The sequence below is a fragment of the Cnephaeus nilssonii genome (genome assembly GCF_951640355.1).
Source record: "Cnephaeus nilssonii genome assembly, chromosome: 9".
In the NCBI taxonomy this organism is placed as follows: domain Eukaryota; kingdom Metazoa; phylum Chordata; class Mammalia; order Chiroptera; family Vespertilionidae; genus Cnephaeus; species Cnephaeus nilssonii.
The window spans coordinates 84412688-84435234 of record NC_137080.1 but is presented as its reverse complement, the minus strand read 5'-3'; the positions used below and the strand labels follow the sequence as shown (position 1 = coordinate 84435234).

Here is a 22547-nt window from a genome sequence, read left to right as displayed (position 1 = left end):
AGGAGGCAGCTGATGAATGATTCTCTCTCATCACTGATGTTTCTATCTCTCTCTCCCTCTCCCTTCCTCTCTGCAATCAATAAAAATATAAGAGAAATATAAAGAAAGAAAGCCTGTCAGCATTAGTGTCAGGTGGTGTCCTTTTAAAAACAGAATGGGTGAGAGGTTTTTAAAAAAAGTTTTTTTAGTCTAAATTTTCTGAAGCTCTTTGTTACCCTGAGTAAAGTTTCTGGCCCTACCCTTGAATTACAGTAGCTCTGCAGCAGTATCATATGAAAACAGTAATACGTAGCTGTCAGGGGATCCAACTTACACATGTGTGACTTGGTTCACCAAGTCAGCCATTCTCAAGATGTGGTCCTAGACCAGCAACATCAGCATCATCTAGAAACTTGTTAGAAAGGCAAATTCTCTGTCTATCCCAGGTCTATGGAATCTACATTCATCTGATACACCCTAAAGTTTGAGAATCAATGCAGTAATGATTTCCTCTTGTGGCAGAATCAGAATCCCATCATTTCTAATTCAAATCTTGTTTTTTTACTTTCCATACAGGTCCCCTCCCCTCACAATGCTTTTCCTTTGTGCTACCAAATTCTCCACCTCTGCCCCTTCATCTTGCACAGACATCACCGCCTTCTTGAGTAACGACTCAAGTCCTCTGCCAAAGGCACCAATTACCAGTCCAGAAAGTAAGACCCAGGGAAGTGGCCCTTTGGTGACAGCCACTAAGAAAGCAACCAATCCTTTGGAATCCTTTTTCCAAAAAGCTGCAGAAAAGCAGAAAGTCAAAGAAGCTTCACTTTCGTCTCTCACTGCCGCTACCCAGGCCCCCAAGAGCAATTCACCACTCAAGCTCTCATTACCTTTCCAGACCAGCCGTACGACAGGAATCGAGCCCTTCTTTAAGCAGAAAAGTCTGCTTCTGAAGCAGAAACAGCTGAATAATCCTTCCATTTCCTTCCCTCCACAAAATCCAGAGCCTAGTCCTAAAAAGTTAACAGACAATTTTCCAACAGAATGTCCAGATTCTGCCCCTGTCTGTGAAGAGGTTTTGAAGCTAGAATCCTGTAAAGCAACTCCTGCAGAGATGGATTTGGCCCAGAACAGCCCCAGTAGGCTTGCTTCTTCAACTCCCCAGTCTGCTCTGGAGGTGGCTCAGAAAACAACCACTATCCCGAGTCTTCTGGCTACTGAGGATCAAGTGTCCTGTGAGAAGTGTGGTTCTCTGGTACCTGCGTGGGAGATGCCGGAACATATGGACTATCATTTTGCACTGGAGTTGCAGAAATCCTTTTTGCAGCCCCACTCCTCAAACCCCCAGGTTGTTCCTGCCAGCTCTCCTCAAGGTAAAAGAAATCCCAAGAGTCCTTTGGCCTCCAGTAATAAACGCCCTAAGCCTGAGGGCATGCAGACATTGGAATCATTTTTTAAGCCATTAACACACTAGTGCTGCCCTCAGGCTTGCTATAAGGTTTTAATATTTTATTTATAACCTGGGAAATGGAAATATGTTCACTTTTCAATGAAATTCATAACTTTATAGAAATTTTTGTAAGAAAAATAATGCACTTAAATGCTGAGTTAAGGCTCCCATCTCTTCATGGGCATGAATCCTAATTTCATTGCTGATAGAGATGTAAAAATTCATCTTCCAGAGATACAACTGCTTTGAGTTTTTAATTGTTAAGTGTTTAAGGAGGCAGTCATATAGTTAAAAGTGTGTGGACCTTGGAGGCTAAAAGATCTGGTTCCAAACCTGGTTCTACCTCCTGAAGTATATGGCCTTGAGCAAGTCACTTTCCTCACTTTTCCTCATCTTTGAGATAATGAGAAAAATAAAGATAATGCTTTACAGGTTACTGAAGATTAAGAACAATTTATTAAAGTACTATAGCACAGAAAAGGAACTGAGTAAAAAAAAAAAAATTAAAAAAAATTTCCCCCTATCTGTGACAGGGGTTACTCAATAAATACTGAATTTCATACAAGCAAACTGTATGATAAACAGTTTTAGCCACTGGCTCTTCTACCTCTTGCATCATGTTCTAATGTATGAGATTATTACTGCACCACTTCAGGAATTCTGTTTAGACTGGATAAGTCATGATCAGAGCTAGATCATCTCTAGACCTTTGCTACTCTGTGATTTTGAGCAGTAGCAGCAGCAGCTTCATCAGGGGACTTGTTAAAATCATCTGTCTCACCCCACCCCAACTGAATCAGAATCTGTATATTAGCAAGGTTCCTCAGGCTGTATCTTAAAGTTTGAGAAGCACTGATCTAGAAGATACCAGCAGCCAGCCAGGTTTGTAGAGAGCATTTTCTTAAATTCTAAAGTACAAATTTAAGGGGTAAGTACTTGGGCCTTCAGGGTCACTGGTGTGTTCATCTCTTTGCTAAGTGACTTATTTAGCTTAAGGGTTTTCAATTATTGTAGCTTTTTTGCACTTGTCCATGTTTATAGTACTGTATTCTTAGCTCTGTTCTTATATGTGGAAAGTCAGCTTTTCTGATATGGTTTACCTTGAATAAAACTGAAGATGAAAGGTAGTGAAGACATTGGGGGGAGGCGGGGCTGGGAGAGAAGATGGAAAGGGGCGGGGGAATGGGAGATATCTGTAATACTATCAACAATAAAAAATATTTAAAAAACTGAAGAATTGAGTTTGGTGGTGGGGGTAGTGAAGTAGGGAGAATGGTGTACATATTCCCCCTCCCACACATATACTCAAACCAACTGCTTTTTAATCTTACTTATAAACTGGGGATCTGTATTTTCTTTGAAGATGGGGGAAAATATTTGAAAACCACTAGGTCTAACAGAAAATTTCTTCCTCCAAAAATAGTTTCCTTTTTTTATTGCAGTTAAATATCTAACAAAAGACAGTATTCATTGTGTACATGGTCCTTTTCCTACTAGATCTGCAGTTACTTGGAGGTAAGAATTCTTCAGTGTCTTGCACATAATAGATGCTTGATATTCACTAAATGAAACATAGTAAAAAATTTTAGATAGTTACTAGAACTGGAACAATAAAAATATACATACTACTGGGGGGAGGGAGGGCAGAGAGCTGCTTTATGTACCATTTTATCCTCCTACATGTTCCATTGACATAGTAGAGTGGCTTACTAGTTCCTAAAGATGTCTCATTAAGTACTGAGATGATTTTCCAAAATTTCCTTTCTTAATCCAGGAAAAGTTAAAAAAATATATTAATAAAAAAAAAAAGCATTTTTGTTCTTTAACAGGTGATTTGTGTAACAGGTGATTAGTTTAATACTTCAAGTCCACTTATGACCTAAGTGAAATTGTTTTAATTCAGTTGTTTATGACATTTTAAAAAGTTGCTTTGATATTAGAATGAATTATGCCAGGATGTGATCATTCTGCATCTGTTGTTTAAAAGCAGTCAGAAGCCCTGCTGGGGGGTTCTTCTGGGGGCTTACCAATAGGAACATGTGGAGAAGTAACAATGGTAAGGGGACATCCTATATAATAAAAGCCTAATATGCAAATCTACCGAACGGCAGAATGACTGGTCACTATGATGCACACTGACCACCAGGGGGCAGACGCTCAACGCAGGAGCTGCCCCAGCCTGCAGGCCTCAGGCCAGCCAAGGTGGGTGCCAGTAGGGGACCCCCTCGATCACCCCACACATTGGCCCTGATTGCCGACCCGGCTTAAGGACCCTACCCATGCACAAATTTCATGCACCGGACCTCTAGTTTAGACTATAAATATTGAGAATTTGTGAGGACTATTTGAGAGTTTTGGTTTGGGTGAGAGAACTCTTTGCTAAGAACTCTCTGAAGACACCTGAGACATGTGCTCCTACTTGTCCACAGTGGTATTAAACCCATGCAGGGTTTTTCCCTGGCTGGGTAGCTCAGTTGGTTAGCATCGGTCACCAACCGGTGGTTCACGGACCACTGGTGGTCCATGAGCATAATTTTGTTGTCTCCCAAAAACATTTTTTGTGTGTGCTAAATATAACCTTTACTTATAGCGCAGCTATTGTACAGATGGAAGTAAACCTTCTCTTAGTTCCCAACACAGGGGAAGGTCTTCAATGGTAGGCTTCTTCAAGTGAAAGAACAAGTGAAACCAGTGAGCAAAAAAAAGCAGCTGAGCTTGAGAGGTAGGGAAGCTATCACTTTAATACCCTGGAGGCAGAATGCCCCTGGGGACCTCAGGCCACATTTGTCATTAAATTTCTTTTTCAAAGTTCATTGCTCAAAATGCAGTTCCTTCGTTTTGTAGTTGATTTTAATGCTGAGCCCTATTTCTCTACCTGTAGACTGTGATAATCAGGTACTTTGAACACAGAAACAGGAAGGGACTAAAGTTTGGCAAGGTGGCCCTCAAAGCTCCAAGGAGCCAGTTTAGGCTACATAAACCTCACTTCAGGCTATTTTGCATTAATAGGTAAAGCATGAGGACCAGATTACCATGTCTCCAAATTCTACTCTTCATTAGTAGCTGGCATACTAATCCCCAAATCTCTGACACAGTAGTGAGTTCCTTACCATTAGCAAGTGGCCAATTCTTCAAGTATGAGGTGGTTACCTATCTCAGCTCAAAAGAGCAGTTTCGCTTTCTATTCTGCTCACTCAAAGAACTATGCAAAACAGCTCAGAATACTTGATCACAATACTGGAACACTGATCGCAAGTGGGAGAGAGGAAAGGAAGAATGGTGAATGCGGTATTACTGGTAGATGAGTTCTTTCCCCATTCAGGGTTCAGCAGTGTTAGGGTTTCACTTGTCTCTAATCCGAGAGAGGAATCTAGTTCTGGAAGTTGAACCTATGTTTAATAAGCACAGTGTGTTCAATAAAACATTTTTATTCTGTACAATATATATATATATATGTATGTGTATTTAAATATATATATGTATGTACATATATATATACACGCAAAGAAACCTCAACCAACAAATCCCTGAGTCCATGGGAACCCAGGACACTAACAAAGGAAAAGGAGGGAGTCCATGTCCTAAAGAGTAGGAAATATGGCAACAACTTTCCCTTTTCTCCAGGTTCCCAGCAACAGAGGGAAAGGGATGGTCACTGCAAATTACTCAAACAAGAGGACTTATGTAGGAGCGGGAAGCAGGGTGGAGGTAATGGAATGGGAGCTGTGGGTCAGTGTGGGAAAGTAAAACATGCTGCTTGATCCAGCATTAAAACCAACAGATCACTCCTGGCCGGATAGCTCAGTTGGTTAGAGCATTGTCCTGATATGCCAAGGTTTCTGGTTTGATGCCCTGTCAGGGCACATAAATAAATGCATATATAAGTGAAACAACAAATCAATGTTTCTCTCTCTCTCCCTCTTTCTAAGACCAATTGAAAAAAAAATTAAAACCAACAGATCACTGCAGAAGAGGGGACAAAACTAATGACATGCAGCTGACCTTCAGTATGCCAAGCCTTAGCTTGGCAGCCCCACGCCTGGGCCAGCTCAACAAATAGCACCTGTGGGGCCTATGAGAGGAGAAACGGGGGAAATGGCCCTTGAGTGAAGAAGGGAAGGGCCGTAAAGCTGAGGAATAGGCTGCATGTCTCAGCACAGGATGGGAACATTGCCATTCACTGTCCCTGTGCCATTTCTTCAGACCCTAGGCCACCAGATGGCCAGGAGCCTGAGTAGATGTCTTCTGTCCACAGTCAGGTAGAGATGGGCAACTTACATGGTCTTCAAAAGAGGTATAGAAAAAGGAGTGCTTTCGAGGAACACTCCCAGTTGTGACAATTCCTGAAGTGCAGGGACCACACCGGTGAATCATGCCCAGTCCTGACAGTGGGGCCGAGTTGGCAGCGGTCAACTCCCTCCGTAGACAGGTCATGGGGTTTCCAGTGTGGATGAGTCAACAAGATGGACACACAGCTGCTGAGCACTGCCCTGAATTCTCCTGTCTTCTCCCTCAGGGCTTTCCCTCCCTGGCCACACCAAGCTTGGCACCTTTCCAGCATGGTGGCAGGGAGCACCCCTCTCCCTAGCCTATTAACACACAGAGCCGCCAACAGGGGGCAGCATGGCCAGAGGCATCATATATTGTAGGGACAGCAATAGAGCTGTGCCTGCTTGGAGTTCAGAAGCCCACGTTGGCCTGGGCTTCTCCTGCTGCAATGGCTTGCACATCAGTGACATGGCCGATGCCCTTGGTGACACCCTCCCGGAACAGCAGCTTGGCGCCCACCTTCAGGTACTCTGGGTGTTTCAGGAAGCGGAAACGTACCACTGCCTTCTCCCCTGTCCGCAGCTTGTCCTGCAGCAGATATGTGGTCACTGGCCCTGATAATGCCTCGGGTCCCATTCTCTACCAGCCTGGGTTCTCCACCCTCCGGGGCCTATCAGGTTTGTACCCACTCTGAATGGGTCTTTGTCCCTTTTGTGGGACCAGGGAGTTCTCTAAGAGTCTGGGGCCAGGCCTTTCTGGAAGGAGAATTGACTTTTCCCTGGAAAAACGTGCATAGCTGGATCCGTCTCACCTTGGCATGGATCTTTTCCACCACTGCCGTCTGGCGGACATTGCCCACGTGTACTGTAACTTGGAAGCCTCGCCGGAATGTGGTGGCATGGAACAGTAGGACTATTTCTGCCTCGAACACTGAGCAGATGGTGGGATTCATCTCGGGGCTCACCATCACCATGCCCTGGGGAGCACAGCCCCAGACCTCACGTTAGTCTCTCACCCTTACAGCTCCTAAGTTTCCTCTTCCTCTAGGACTTTAAACACAAGACCTCAGAAACCGGTTTGGCTCAGTGGATAGAGCGTTGGCCTGCGGACTGAAAGGTCCCAGGTTCGATTCCGGTCAAGGGCATGTACCTTGGTTGCGGGCACGTCCCCAGTAGGGGTTGTGCAAGAGGCAGCTGATCGATGTTTCTCTCTCATCGATGTTTCTAACTCTCTATCCCTCTCTCTTCCTCTCTGTAAAAAATCAATAAAATATATTAAAAATATATATATTAAAAAAAAAATACATTAGCAAACACAAGACCTCAGAAGGCAATTCCCAAAGCTCTCCTCTTAGGAGGAACCCTCCTTACCTACCTCCCAGGTCCTCTAACCCTTCTAATGATTTGTATTTCTAGGGTCCTGGACACTTGGGTTGGTCCACAGTGATTCATAATTAGTGATCTGTGCTTTATGAGTATTCTAACTTTTTTCAAACACAGACAGTCTGTGTAACTAGCTTCCTGGGGTACAGACCATGTTCTCTTTGAGTTCCCCTTACACAGGTGCTTCTCTTGTGTCCCCTCTCAACCCACCCTCCCACCTCACCTTTCGAAGGAGCGCACGGTCAAAGTCTCCGAGGGCCAGTGTAGCAGCCTGACCAGCTCGCAGTACACGACAGGCAGAGCGGTTGCGCTGGATGCTGCATACTCTCAGCTCCAGGAAGCAGCCGTCGTCCGTGGGGCCCACCACCAGCTGGTCGCCCTCACGGCAAATCCCACTGCAGCCCAGAGGGCGGATGGCACAGCGTCAGCCCAGGCTCCCTTATTTACTTCTCTGCTGGGGTCACCCAGAGCATTCTTTCCCCTCTAAGGTGAGTCCCTCAGGAGGGGAAAGGAGACCCTAGATTCTGACTTAGGGAAAAATTCTAACTTAGAGATAGAGGAAATGGCTGCTTGTCCCAGTTCAGAGTTCAGATTCTGAAGGGTAATACCAGGAAAGGCAGTGATGACTGGCAGTGGTACCTGCTGGTTTGATACTGAACATCTCATCCCTGCCTGTAAGAGCAAGACAGCCCCTTGGGTTTCATCCTCTGCTTTGGAAAGTCTTAAGGGCCCTCTCATTTCCCTACTTGAAAATGAGGTCAGCTGAACACACTCTAGTTTTCTTCCTGGAGTCTAAGACCCACCCTTCTCCCTCAGGGGCCTGGAGATGCCCAGTAAAGCAGCAATACTGTTTCTTCCCTCACAAGCCACTAGACTAGCTTTCTCCAGCTCTTCTGACGGTGAAAGCCTAATCTGAAGACAAGCACATCTTTTAGCTAAGTTCTGTTCAATTCCAGGGTCTCCTCTGGACCATGATGTCTTCTAGTGTCTGGGTATGTGAGGGCTGAGTGGGGTGGGCAGCAAGCAAGGAAATTCACCTGGAAAGTGTCCCTCCAACAACTGTCCCCACCTCTGGTACTGTGTAGATTTCATCCACCTGAAGCCAAAGAAAATTCTATCAATGGCCTGTGCAGGTGCAAAATCTCTAAGCAGACTCGGGGCTTAGCCAGAATTAGTCCTTCCTAGTTCCCCGGCTCACTCCCTGTTTGGGTGGACATTTACCTGAAACTCTGTCAGCTGCTGCATGAGTTCCTCCTGCTCTTTGCTGTTGGTGAGCGGTGGCAGGATATTCAGAAAGACTTTGAGCAGGTCCAAACTCTCTCCAGACACACTGGACAGGGTGAAGATAGGGGTGACGCTGTAGAGAGAGACATGAGATAGACAGATGAGGAAAGTTGTAACAGGAAGCAGAGGCTAGAGCCCATACATGGAAAGGTGAGCTGTTATCAGGGTGGCCAGGCCCCTCCTGATAAGCTTCACAGGAGCTTCAGGCCCTCTCTCTGTGAACCAGCCAAGGACCTATCCAGAGCCCAGGGGGTTGGTGAATGCCTGTCACAGCACTTCGTCTCCAGGGCCCCAGGCTGGCTTGGGGAAAGGGTCAGCCCTTTAGCAAAGACACCCTCCCACAATCCCAACCTGCAAACCATAGAACTGAGCCAGGCTGGCTTGGTCCTGGGGTGGGACTCCATGTTCCCAGGCCCCGTGGCAGCCTTCCCCGTGAATCAGGGCTCTGGAGTGAGGAAGGCTTACTTGGGTGACTGGGCAAACTGCTGGGCAGCAGTGACGGCATCATCCTCAGAGACGACCAGCATGGGGACTTTGTGGCAGCCGGGCTGCTTCAGAACCCGCTCTAGCTGGCGTACCGTCCTCTCCACTGTGGTCTTGGCACACAGGTCCACCTTGCTGACCACGACGAAGAAGGGCACTTTCAGGGCCAGGGCCAGCCCCAGATGTTCCCGTGTTGTGCCGGCTGCCTCGGAGAAGGGAGGCAGGAATCAGGAGAGACGAGTGAGGATGTGGGAGGGAGGAGAGGAAACAAGAGAAAAGTTCATCTGGCTCCCAGGTTGGAGGAGACCCAGGGTAGGAGAAAGGCAGCACCCCCTTCCAGCCACATCCCTGCCCCAATGCCTCGTACCAATCCCAGTGTTAGCACTAACGAGGAGCAGGGCACAGTCAGGGCAGTAAGAGGTGAGGCCAAAGATGGTGGTGTGTAGGTACTTGTGGTGGCCAGCCAGGTCGATGAAGGTGATCATCTTGGAGCTGCTCTCACAGATCTCTTCTGCCGTCCGTGAGTCACTGTAATTCACCACCTGGCCCAGAGCCCAGGGCGCTCAGTGCCCCCTGCCAGCCTCCCCAACCCTTTCAGAGTTGCCAGGACCTAAACCAGTCCCTGGGTGACCCTGCCTCTTAACCCTGAGCCCCATTTATGATTTAATTCAGTTGATTCCCCATTTGTTTTCTAAGGAGGACAGAACTTGTGCACTGCCCTCAGGGCCTTCATCTACTCTACTCCCAAAAGTGTCCACACACTGCCCTCACACCCTGTCCCTCACCACTACTATCCCATCCTCATAGTCTGGCCCCACTGGGTCCCGTTGATTGCATGCACCTCTCCCTTGCTGTTAAAGCCCAGGATCTCGAAGCTGATGCTGGAGGTCCGGCCAGACTGAATCTCATGCAGGTGGCGGAACAGGTTGAGCCGAGCCCGGCCCCGGCCATTGTCCAGCTCTCCTTGGGTCAGGACTCCAAGCAGAGTTGACTTCCCCGAGTCCACATTCCCCAGGACAGCCACACGAAGGTCCAGAAACTGTGGATGAATTGTCAGCGGTAAGGGCTCCAATCCCTTCTCTCTCTCTACTGAAGGTTGGGTCAAGGGCAGCGCTGCTCCCTGGGAACCAAATGATGAACTGGATACCCCCAGGGTCACAGGCGAGGAGAGAGCCTGCCGCCACAGGGTCCTCGGGGAGCATGGGTAAGAAAGGCGGGGAAAAGTGTGCTCACCTGCTGGTTGTCAGGGACCTTTCGTACCAGCACCTCCGTGATCTTTCGGGGCACGTCGCTATCATAATCCACTTCTCGCTCCCGGAGAACAGTGATGTCTGCCCCAACCCTATCACAGCAAGGCCACAGCTGCCACATCTCGCTTGTACTCCCCCACCTCCAGCCTTCCATCCTGGCTCTGGACCAATGGCCTTCCCACACGTCCCAAAGAGCTCCCAACGCGTTACTTTCTCTCCTACCACCCTCCAATTTATCCCATATCCACAGATCCCTTTAAACAAACAAACAAGTCTTAAGTCAAAAAGCAAAAAAGCCTAGGTTCAAATGTGGAGGAGCTCAGAACTAGCCCTCCCCACTTCATCCCTTTGTCAAGAGAAGGCAGCAGAAGGAAAGTATCTTCTTCGCCCTAAGGCTCTAGGTCACTGGATGCATTTGGGTTCTCCCCAGAGTTAGGGAAGAGGGAACTGAGGGGGGAGGGGAAGCATACTTCTCTGCCATCCGGTGCAGGGTCTTGAGGGAGGCCCGCATCTCCTCCTCAGCCAGCCCCACCAGCAGCCCATTGTCCTCCACCCCAATCTGGTAGACTGCCTCACCACGGCCCTCCTGGAGCCGCCACTTCATCTGTGTCACCAGGTGCTCAAAGCGGTACTGGGATGGATTCACCAGCTTCAGCTTAGGGCAGGTGAGGGATCATGAGAAGGTGAAATCAGAGATGGTCCTCCTAAACCCACATGCTCACCACCTGTCCTGCTGTAAGGACAAGGACCTTCCCTTCCCGCTTAACCCCCCTCATGCCTGACCTCCCCTCTAACAGTGAGTCCCCCCAATAAAATGAGGTACAGAGCCCTTACCCTGAACCACATCCTAAATTACTATAGTTCATGAAATTGGAAGGATCTCAAGAGAAATCGCCATCCCATGCCAGCAAGGACAACCTGCACCTCCCCAGCCTAAGACTCACTTTATATTCGATGTTTCCATCTTCAGCCTGAAAAGAAAAAGGGAGCAGTTACCAAATACGGTCCAGACCCAACCCCTACTTCCCCGATTCCTGATGGGGCCCAGGCAACAGCTAACTTGAGAGAGCAGGAAGCCACAGTGGCACCTGCTGAAGCAGGTGCCTGCCAAAGGTCATTGGCAGACAAGCCCTCTACCCAGCCCCAACGTGCCTTCTCTCAAGGAAAGGCCTCTAAGAACACCCATCTAAGCCAGGAACAGAACCCTGAGTCCCTCCTTTCTTTGGTCACTGGCAGCATGTAATTCCTAGATGCAAGATCACTCCTTCCTTCTCTTCAGGCCCTCAAACTGCCGTCCCCAGAAATCTATGTCTCCTCTGTGTCTGGGCTGTTGAGGCCATTATTTGCCACTGGTCTGGGAGACACCATTTCCTTCCTTCCCACCCTTCTCAGCTGATGTCATCAAGAGTAAGAGAATGCAAGAGGTTCTGGATCAGGGCCAATGAGTGAACTCAGCACTGGTCATTACAAGCCCAATGAGAGAGGAGCTGAAATAAGAGAGGGATAGGGCTCCAAAGTTGGGGCTGAGGTGAAGAGAAGAAACTCAGAAACTATAATTAAGGGGACAGACTCACTGTGGCTCCTATCCCCTAACCCAGGGGTGGGGAACCTTTTTTCTGCCAAGGGTCATTTGGATATTTATAACATTCTTCGAGGGCCATACAAAATTATCAATTAAAAAATTTGACCCTGCTATATTTGGTCAAACAATTAATTTACCCCTAATGCCTTGGCAGGACCAGACCAAATGATTTCTCTGGCCTTATACGGCCGGTGAGCTGGACATTCCCCACACCTGCCCTATTTCTTCTGTCTAAGCTGAGGTAGAATACTGAGTCCACTCCAGTCTCCTCCACCTCTCCCCTATATTACGTGACCCAACAGAAGTATCCTATTGCCCGAGCCTTCCCCTCACAGGTGCAAAAGGATATGAGATTTGTTTGTTCTGCCTGTCCTGCATTTCTGCGCTCCTCGTCCCTGGCCATTTTTCTTTCTCCCTTTCTGTCATCATTCCATCTCTTCAAGACCCTCTGACTCCAGGCTCTAATAGGTCTTCACCTATAATCTCTACTTCATGGAATATAAGGGAGAGCTTTACTCATCAACAAAGACCTTCCTTTTTATCATTTTGATGGAGATGAAAAATTAGAATGAATGGCTTCAGAAAAGTGGTACAAGGATGATCCAAAGTGTGGTCCCAGGACCAGCTGCATTAGAACCACCCAGGAACTTGTAAATGCAGATTATCAGGCCCACCTCTGACCTACTGAGTCAGGAATTCTAGGGGTGGGGCAGCAATCAGATGATTCTGATACATGCTAAAGTTGGATAACCACTGGGTTAGGCTCTTCCTCTGGGTCCTCCTCTCCTAAGATGGACAAAGTAGCATTATTCTCTGCCTTAAGGGGTAGATGAAGTAGGTATGTGGAGGCGGTCCTCACATCCTCCTAGGACAGGCAAAGGGCAGGATTACCCGACTGTTCTGGGGTGTGTGTGTGTGTACTCAGGGATAAGTACAGAACATACTGCTCTTTTCCCGGGTACTCCCCTCCTCCCCATGGAACAAGTGCAGAAAACTCTGCCTCTTCATCCCAGGATGTAGTCTCTCTGCTCTCAGTGCAGCAAGGGATGAACCTGGGCATTCCTTTCTGATCATCCCAAGGGGATGGGAGTGGGATCTCCCTTCCCAACTTTTCCTCCTGGCATTATCTAGATCAGAATAGGGGGATCCTCCTCTCCTCTCTTCCTCTCTGGGGTCCAGATCCCGGAGGAGAGGGCCAGTCTCTCTATCCCTCCTTCCAGGGGTCCTGGGACCGGAAGGAGGGGTTCTACTCTCCCCAGGGGTCCTGACACCGGAAAGGGGTAGCAAGTCTCTCCGTCCCGCCTTCCCAGAGTCCCGGGACCGGAAGAAGTGGTTTCTTCTCAACCCGCCACTGCTCAGGTGCTCACCTCGGGGGGCAGATACGGGGGGTTGTTGGCTTTGCTCCCTCTGTTCTTTCCGTTCTTCTTCTTCCCCTTCGGGCCCCCGCAGCCGCTGCTGCCCCCGGCCCCCCTAGCCTTGAGGGTTCCGCCCATGGCCGGGCCCCCTCCGGGCCGGCAGCAGCCGCCGAACAGCTCCGATACCCGCGAGTCCATCCGCCGCCGCCGCCAGCCCCCCGCCCGGCCCCTCCCCCCCGCCACTACCGCCGCCGCCGCCGCCCCTACTGCCACCGCCGCGTCGGGCCAGCCAGCGGAGAGCGGGGTGGGGCCCTGCCCAGGCCACGCCCCCACCCGTCTCCGGCTCTAGGCGCGTCAGAAACAGCCGCGGTGCACCACGGGATATAGAGTCCTCAAGCCTGAGAGCTTCCTCCGAAGAGGTCGCTGCCGTCCTACAACTCACAGGAAGCATCGCGGCGCAGGGGGCCGCAGGTGGCTTCGGGGCGTAGACCAGGAGCGCGCCTTTGCGCGCAAAGGTCTAAGGGAGCTGTAGTCTGGTTCCCAGTCTCCGCGCTCTGAACGGGTCTTTATCTAATAAGGCCTTGGGGTGGGTGTGGGGTGGGGGTCACCGGAGGGCTTACTTCAGAATCCAGCTTGGAGGGCACTCCTGGGTGTGGCCCCTTAGCGCGATCCCAGGCAACAGGTTTGAGACCTGGAGCGTTGCAAATGCACAGCCACTGGTCCCTCCAGCCTGCAGGCTCCTCCCCCGCCTCAGTTTCTTCCCTCTTCCCCGATGGCCGTCGTGCCGTCGGGGTGAGTCAGGGCGAATGCCAGGGCGGAGGCGGATGATGGTTAGCCTAATTATGGCTGTTATTGTTACGATGATTATGCCGCCTTTACACAGCAGTCACTGCTTTATTACCAGGCTGGCACCCTCCGGGGGCTGGTTTTAGCAGCCCAAGACACCGCGGTAGCCCCAACAGGAGGCCCGAACCCATAAACCAGCCTTGCTGCCTGAGGGTTTACAAGGAGGCCCGCAGCGAGTATTGCCCCTCCTTCTTGTTTTGAAGCAGAACCAATCGGGGAGAACCGAGTTTAGTTTAAAAACATTCAGGGCTATAGGAGGGGCCTCGCCCCTACTTGGGGCGGGCTCGGGTTACCTCCACCACATGGAGGGCGGGGAAGTGGCCGAGAATAGAAACTTGGCCAAGGGCCCCAGAGGATTGCTGACTTTTGACTTCCTTGCCAAGTCATCCCTCTTGCTCTTTAGAGCTCTGGCAGCCAGCAAAGAGTAAACATTTAGCGACATAAACCAGTGTACAAGACACTAGAAAGGCAGAGTGGAGAAGCAATTAGTGTTGTTGGGTTGGGAGTCAGGACGCCAGGGTTCAATTCCGAGCCCCTGGCTCTCTCATGACTCACCATTCATTGTGTGTCCACTTCCCCTCTCTTCACAAACAGCGAGACGCTCACACTCAGCCAAGAAATAAAACAGCCCATCCCTCCAGACCTCAGGTTAACTCGGAAAATTAGAAGCAGCAACAGTGGCTTACCTCTGGTGATCCTTTTAGGGGTTCAGACGTGGTCGAATCCATGGCTTCCCCCCAAGACGACAAGGAGGGTGGCAGATTACTAATCAGAGTTGCTGCCCACCTGGCATAACTCCCCCAAACAGTGGGAGCTGACGGGCCAAAATCTGCAAAAGACCTTAGAGGACCCAGCCAATTTATGTGGTCTTCAGTGGTTGAAAGCACATTTGACTTCTCTCTTCCCAACCCTGTTCAGCTAAAGGAAGTTTATGCTGCAGAAGTCAACCTTAGCCAGAGAAACTGCTACATAGAGGCTGAGACCCAAAAACTCAGTGACAGATCTCAAGAAGGATGGGGATTGGAAGGGAGAGCTAAGACCATCCCAATTTTCTCACCAGGAGCAGCTCTGGGCTCTCATGATAACCAGGGCCTGCTACACTTGCTGATAACACTTGTCTTCTCATCTTCGTGGATCTTTCAACTACTTCAACACAGTTTCACTTTATCCATCCCAACACCCTGGTCTCCTAAGTGGAGAACTTTTGAGAGTTGGGAAAGGATAACTAATTTTGATATCCCATTCTTTTTAAAAATTTATTTTATTATTTATGTTTGTTTTTCAATACCATTTTTTTTAATCCTCACCCGGGGGTATTTTCCATTGATTTTAAAAAATATATATTATTGGCCCTAGCCGGTTTGGCTCAGTGGATGGAGCTTTGGCCTGTGGACTGAAGGGTCCTGGGTTCGATTCCGGTCAAGGGCATGTACCTCGGTTGCAGGCTCCAGGGCCAGTGCAGGAGGCAACCAATCAATGTATCTCTCACATCGATATTTCTCTCTGTCTTTCCCTCTCTCTTCCACTCTCTAAAAATCAATGGAGCCCTAGCTGGTTTGGCTCAATGGATAGAGGGTCAGCCTGCGGACTGAAGGGTACCAGGTTTGATTCTGGCCAAGGGCACATGCCTGGGTTGCAGGCTTGGTCCCCAGTGGGGGCGGGCAGGAGGCAGCCAATCAATGACCGGAATCAAACCTGGGACCCTTCAGTCCGCAGGCTGACGCTCTATCCATTGAGCCAAACCAGCTAGGGCTCCATTGATTTTTAGAGAGAGTGGAAGAGAGAGGGAAAGACAGAAATATTGATGTGAGAGAAATATTGATTGGTTGCCTCCTGCACTGGCCCTGGAGCCTGCAACCGAGGTACATGCCCTTGACCGGAATCGGACCCAGGACCCTTCAAGTCCACAGGCTGACACTCTATCCACTGAGCCAAACCGGCTAGGGCAATATCCCATTCTTGAACAATCTGGCTTACCACAGATAGGAGTGAAGGCTGGCGGAGAAGTAGGCTGAATACAGATGTCTGTCTAGGAGGGGATCAGGGTCCTGGGAGAAGGAAGGTCTTATGTGTTTAGTTTCCTGGAGGAGTTACTTGTGAGATGCTTATGATGTGGTTGACTGGGATATATATGTACACACACACACACACACACACACACACACACACACACTTTTTCCTGGGATGTAATTAGTCATTTATTCTGTGTATAGTACTTTTACATAAGATTTTAATTTTTTGGAATTTATCTTTATGTAGGATGTGCGGTAGGAACTAATTTGCTATTCCTCCCTCTAATTGGATAGGAATTTTTTCAAGTTATTTGCTTTTTGTTGTTGTTGTTGTTAATCCTTACCCGAGGATATTTTTTCCATTGATTTTTTTAGAGAGAATGGAATGGAGGGGGAGAGACAGAAAGAAAGAAACATCCATGTGAGAGAGACATATTGATTAGTTGCCTCCCACACAGTCCCTGACAAGGGCCAGGGATTGAGACTGCAACAGAGGAGGTCTGTGCTCTTGACCGGAACTGAACCTGGGGCCCTTCAGCCCTTGGGTCGTTGCTCTATCCACTGAGTCAAACCGGCCAGGGCTCAAGTTATTTGCTTTGAAAAGTCACCCTCATAATATACTAAGATTTATATATACATGGATCTGTTTATGGACTCTCTTCTGTTTTATTATTTGTTTGCTTATTCCTGAGCCAATACCACAGTATTTTAATCATTGTACTTTTATAGTATGTTTTTTAAAAAAGTATTTTTATTGATTTCAGAGAGGGAGATGGAGAGAGATAGAAACATCAATGATGAGAGAGAATCATTGATTGGCTGCCTCCTGCATGCCCCATACTGGGAATTAAGCTGACAACCTGTGCATGTGCCTTGACTGGGAATCGAACTGTGATTTCCTGGTTCATAGGTTGATGCTCAATCACTGAGCCATGCCGGCTGGGCTATAGTATTTTATTTTTTAAGCGATTAACATTTTTTTAAACTAGTGTTTATTTTGTAAGTGAAATACTCAAGAAACTTTACAAAGTTCTGAAGGCCTAGAGATAACCAGGTTTCAGATAAGATTATAGGCAGATGCTGACTGTTGGTTTCTCGGTTGCTAATGCCTAAATTTCATTGTGCTCAATTCTGTACTTCCATGATTCTTCTAGTTGAGGAGTGGTGAATTCCTCCGACTTTCGGCGTACATCAACATTTACCAAAATAAGAATGATAAGAAAAACAGTGGCAATATCCATCATTATCATTGCAAAGGGAAACAGTTTATAACCCAGGGAGAAACTTGCCACAGCAAATCCAAAAATCAAAATCATTAATCCAGTAAAGAAGATAAAGTATCATTTGCAGAATCTTTATGAACACTTTCCTTGGATTATTCTCTGCAACCAAGTCTGCTGACTATAAACTCAAGATGTCGAGATCATGATGAGTTTTATCTTGTATTTATTTTTAATCTTTGCTGTTGAAAGTGTTACATATGTCCCCCTCCCCCCCCATTGCCCCCTCCATCCTTCCCTTGCTGCCCACCCCAGGCCTTTACCACCATATTGTCTGTGTCCATGGGTTATGCATATATGGTTACAAGTTCTTTGGTTGATCACCCCCCACCCACCTTGTCTCCGAGATTCCACACTCTGTTTCATGCTTCCATGCCTCTGGATCCACTCTGTTCATCAGTTTATTTTGTTACTTAGATTCCACATATGAGTGCAATCATGTGATACTTGTCTTTCTCTGACTCACTTATTTCACTTAGCATAATACTAGTACTCTCTAGGTCCTCACTTAGCATAATACTAGTACTCTCTAGGTCCTTCCAGGCTGTCTCAATGGTAAGAGATTCTACTTTTTTACTGCTGCATAGTATTCCATGGTATAAATGTGCCACAACGTTTTTTATCCATTCGTCTGTTTTAAAAAATATATATTTTATTGATTTTTTACAGAGAGGAAGGGAGAGGGATAGAGAGTTAGAAACATCGATCAGCTGCCTCCTGCACACCTCCTACTGGGGATGTGCCCAGAACCAAGGTACATGCCCTTGACCGGAATCGAACCTGGGGCCTTTCAGTCCGCAGGCTGACGCTCTATCCACTAAGCCCGTGGTCAGTGTACTGCGGTTCGTGAGCCACATGCGGCTCTTTGGCCCCTTGAGTGTGGCTCTTCCACAAAATACCATGGCCTGGGCAGGTCTATTTTGAAGAAGTGGCGTTAGAAGAAGTTTAAGTTTAAAAAATTTGGCTCTCAAAAGAAATTTCAATCGTTGTACTGTTGATATTTGGCTCTGTTGACTAATGAGTTTGCCAATCACTGCACTAAGCCAAACCGGTTAGGGCTCTACTCATCTATTGATGGGCACTTGGGCTGTTTCCAGATATTAGCTATTGTAAACTGTGCTGCTATGAACATAGGGGTGCATGCATTCTTTCTGATTGGTGTTTCAGGTTTCTTAGGATATATTACTAGAAGTGGGGTCACTGGGTCAAATGGCAGTTCCGTATTTAATTTTTTGAGGAAACTTCATACCGTTTTCCATAATGGCTGCACCATTGGCATTCCCACCAGCAGTGTACTAGGGTTCCCTTTTCTCCGCATCCTCGCCAGCAATTGTCATTTGTTGATGGTAGCTATTCTGACAGGTGTGAGGTTATACCTCATTGTCATTTTAATTTGCATCTCTCTGATGATCAATGACTTTAAGCATTTTTTCATGCCTCTTGGCCATCTGTATGTCCACTTTGGAGAAGTGTCTATTTAAGTCCTTTGTCCATTTTTAAAAAAATATATATTTTATTGAGTTTTTACAGAGAGGAAGGGAGAGAGATAGAGAGTTAGAAACATCGATCAGCTGCCTCTTGCACACCCACTACTGGGGATGTGCCCGCAACCAAGGTTCATGCCCTTGACCAGAACCGAACCTGGGACCTTTCAGTCCGCAGGCCAACGCTCTATCCACTGAGCCAAACCGGTTTTGGCCCTTTGTCCATTTTTAAATTTGATTGCTTGCCTTCCTTTTGTTAAGTTGTATAAGTTCTTTATATATATATCTTTATATTAACTCCTTATCAGATGTATCATTGTCAAATATATTCTACCATACAGTGGGTTATCTTTGTTTTGTTGATGGCTTCTCTTGCTGTGTAGAAGCTTTTTAATATTGATGTAGTCCCATGTGTTTCTCCTTAGTTTCCTTTGCCCTAGGAGATGTATCCATAAACATATTGCTATGAGAGATGTTTGAGATTTTGCTGCCTATGGTTTCATCTAGGATTTTTATTGTTTTCTGACTTACATTTAACCCTTTGCACTTGCTTGCTTTTTCTCGATTCCTTTATTCTACTCAGGATTTAATTTTTTAAATACCCCAGATTTTACAAAGCACGGCAGTAGAATAAAAAACTAGAGTTTCTTTTCATACAAACTTATTTATTTGGATTTTTTTATATTTCAAATTATTGATACATTCAAAGAGTAATTTTAATCTCGACATCCGAGTGCAAAAGGTTAAGTCTTTTATCCATTTTGAATTTATTCTTGTGTATAGTGTAAGTTGGTGGTCTAGTTTCATTTTTTGCATGTATCTGTCTAATTTTCCCAACACTGTTTATTGAAGAGACTGCTATGCCTCCTTTGTCAAAAATTAATTAAACATAATAGCTTGGGTCGATTTCTGGGGTCTCTGTTCTGTTCCATTGATCTATATGCTTGTTCTTGTACCAGTACCAGGCTGTTTTGATTAAGGTGGCTTTGTAGTATTACTTGATATCTGGCATTGTGATTCCTCCAACTTTGTTTTTCTTTCTCTAGATTGCTGCAGGTATTCAGGGTCTTTTTTGGTTCCATATAAGTTTTTGGAGTATTTGTTGTAGATCTGTGAAATATGCTGTTGGTATTTTAATAGGGATCACATTGAATCTTATCTTGTATTTAATGCAGCTCTTGAACAACCACAAAAGTCAAACTCCTTTCAAGATGAGATGCCAAACACAGCTCTTTGTGCTTCTTTTATAGGAGATAGGATCTTGTTTGGATAATTGCAATAACCTGGGTTCTCATGGAAGGCCATTTTCACCCATCAGATAGCTTTATCTCAATCCAATGACATAAGATCAATTAACATTTTTTTAATTGATTTCAGAGAGGAAGGGAGAGGGAGAGAAATAGAAACATCAGTGAGTGAGAATCATCCATTGGCTGCCTCCAGCATGCCTCCTACTGGGAATCAAGCCTGAAACTCAGGCATGTTCCCTGACCGGGAATCAAACCATGACCTCCTGATTCATGGATTGACACTCAACCACTGAGTTATACCAGTTGGGTCTTTTATAGTATGTTTTGATTTTTGGTGCCTACTTCCTGAAACACAACCTTTCTTGGCCTCTGTGATTTGACACATCTATTTCTATTGATACTTCTCTGGCAACTCTTCAGTCAGAGAAATAGGAACATCGATGAGAGAAAATGATTGAATGGTTGCCTCCTGCATGCCCCCTACCGGGGAATCAAGCCTGCAACCCAGGCATGTGCACTTGTCAGGAATTGAACCTGGGATCCTTCAGTTCGCAGTCTGACACTCTATCCACTAAACCAGACTGGCTAGGGCTTTTTTATTTTCAATACAGATTTTTAAAAATTTATTTCAGAGAGGAAGGAAGAGCGGGGAGAGAGAGAGAGAGAGAGAAACATTGATCGGCTGCCTCCTGCAGGTCCCCTACTGGTGATCGAGCCTGCAAACTGGGCATGTGCCCTTGACTGGAATCGAACCTGGGATCCTTCAGTCTGAAGGCTGACACTCTATCCACTGAGGCAAACGAGCTAGGGCTCCCTGGGTGATCTTATCCAATCCCATGCTGATGACACTCAAATACTTATCTCTATTCCTAAATATCTGTTCAATGAAACGCAAACTCAACCTATCAAGAACTGAACTCATCTTTTCTCCTTATCCACAACCTCCAAAAAACAGATCCTACCCGTGTTCTTTTTTTAAATAGTTTTAAACATATATTTTTATTGATTTCAGAAAGGAAGGTAGAGGGAGAGAAACATCAATGATGAGAGAGAATCATTGATCAGCTGCCTTCTGCATGCCCCACATTGGGGATGGATCTGCAACCTAGGCATGTGCCCTGACCCGGAATCGAACCATGACCTCCTGGTTCATAGGTTGACACTCAACCACTGAGCCCTGGTTGGCCGGGCTACTCTAGTGTTCTTTCGTTGAATGACACAACCGGCTGTAGAGATGCTGAAGTGAAAAGCCTGCTTGTCTTCTTCTTCTTTTTTTTTTTTTTTAATATATTTTATTGATTTTTTACAGAGAGGAAGGAAGAGGGATAGAGAGCTAGAAACATCGATGAGAGAGAAACATCGACCAGCTGCCTCCTGCACACCCCCCACTGGGGATGTGCCTGCAACCAATGTACATGCCCTTGACCGGAATCGAACCCGGGACCCTTCAGTCTGCAGGCCGACGCTCTATCCACTGAGCCAAACCTGTTTCGGCTGCTTGTCTTCTTGAAAGCCACTCTCTAGCCCTCCTCTTCTTCCTGGGATCAACCACCAAGTAATGCTCATTGGACCTCCTAAATATCTCTATAGAGTTCACCCAGTTCTCTCCACCAACTGTGACCACTCTTAGTTCAGGCCTCATTCACCATGCAGTTGGGTAACTAGTTGCTAGCTCTAACTGGTATCCCTGCCTCCTCTCTTATCCTACCTGTAATCTAATCTCTACACTACAGCCAGTGTAGAGATTAAATTTATACTTAATGCTACTCCCCTACTTAAATCTTTCAAAGTTTCTCCATCACTTACAGGATCAAGTTCAAACATGGGTTATAAAGCCTTGCCATGATCTGGCTCCTGTTTGTCCACCACAGCCTTAACTCTTTATAACCTGATTTTTAAAAAAAATTCCTCCTCCAAGGACATTTTTCCTCCCATTGATTCCGGAGAGAGAGAGCAAGGGAGAGGGAGAAACATCGATTTGTTGCCTCATACAGTGCCCCCCCACCGCTTATCGAACCTACAACCTGGGTATGTGCCCTGAGCCGGAATTGAACCATCGACCCTTCGGTGCACCGGGCGGCGCTCTAACCGCTGAGCAACACCCTCCAGGGCCTGAATTCTTTTCATTCCTTGAATAGAGGATGTTCTTGCCTCTAACGTTCTCCTCCTTACCTTTATTCAACCCACAGGTCAGTTTCTTGGGCACATTTTCTCTGGACTACCCCTTGCTCCCCCCTTGTCTAGGGTAGGTGTCCCTGTTCTTCACCTCCACAGACAGTGTGCTGTATAGTTCATGGCATTGTATTGTACCTATAGGCTGTGAACCTCTGGAGGACAGCCTCCGCCTCGGTCTTGTTTGCCACAGGGTGTCCAGCACCTAGGACAGGGCCTGGCACCAAGTAGGTGCACAATGAATAGTGGACGCTGGAGAGAGGGGATGCGTGAGGGCGGGTGTCCTTTGGAGGCAGCGCTCGAGGCAGAGACCAGTGCGAGGGTGTTAGGAAGCCAGCGCAAGGCTCAAGTCCCACGCCAGCACCGTCGGCTCCGTACTGCTGTGGCGCCGCGTCGGCTTCCGGCCCAACCTGCCGGAAGTGGAAGCACAGGCTTCCCATAATACCTCGCGGGGCGCCTATTCAAACCGCAC

The 22547-nt window shown here is 47.2% G+C and overlaps 2 protein-coding genes across 2 annotated transcripts in view; one reads left to right on the top strand and one right to left on the bottom strand.

Annotated features, from left to right (window-relative positions):
* POLH (DNA polymerase eta) overlaps positions 1–3974 on the top strand; it is a 29076-nt gene extending 25102 nt beyond the window's left edge. The window contains exon 11 of the mRNA XM_079780378.1: positions 556–3974. Within this exon, the coding sequence (XP_079636504.1) occupies positions 556–1450 (895 nt within the window). The 3' untranslated portion in view covers positions 1451–3974. The remainder of the gene's footprint in view (positions 1–555) is intronic.
* Positions 3975–4921: 947 nt separating this feature from the next.
* GTPBP2 (GTP binding protein 2) lies at positions 4922–13246 on the bottom strand. Its single transcript, XM_079780379.1, has 12 exons — positions 13044–13246; positions 11039–11065; positions 10565–10749; positions 10078–10186; positions 9686–9883; positions 9212–9386; positions 8827–9046; positions 8299–8434; positions 8115–8173; positions 7301–7472; positions 6507–6671; positions 4922–6283 (listed from the first exon to the last, which is right to left on the bottom strand). Exons 1-12 carry the CDS (start codon positions 13227–13229, stop codon positions 6107–6109), a joined length of 1809 nt encoding a protein of 602 aa, XP_079636505.1. The 5' UTR covers positions 13230–13246; the 3' UTR covers positions 4922–6106.
* Positions 13247–22547: the final 9301 nt, after the last annotated feature.

Excerpts from the sequence above, each read along its gene's own strand:
- GTPBP2 (XM_079780379.1), bottom strand. The coding sequence starts at position 13,229 with ATGGACTCGCGGGTATCGGAGCTGTTCGGCGGCTGCTGCCGGCCCGGA. Across the intron at positions 6,672-7,300 it reads ACCGTGCGCTCCTTCGAAAG|GGCATGGTGATGGTGAGCCC; the intron begins GTGAGGTGGGAG and ends TGTGCTCCCCAG. Across the intron at positions 6,284-6,506 it reads TGGAAAAGATCCATGCCAAG|GACAAGCTGCGGACAGGGGA; the intron begins GTGAGACGGATC and ends TATCTGCTGCAG.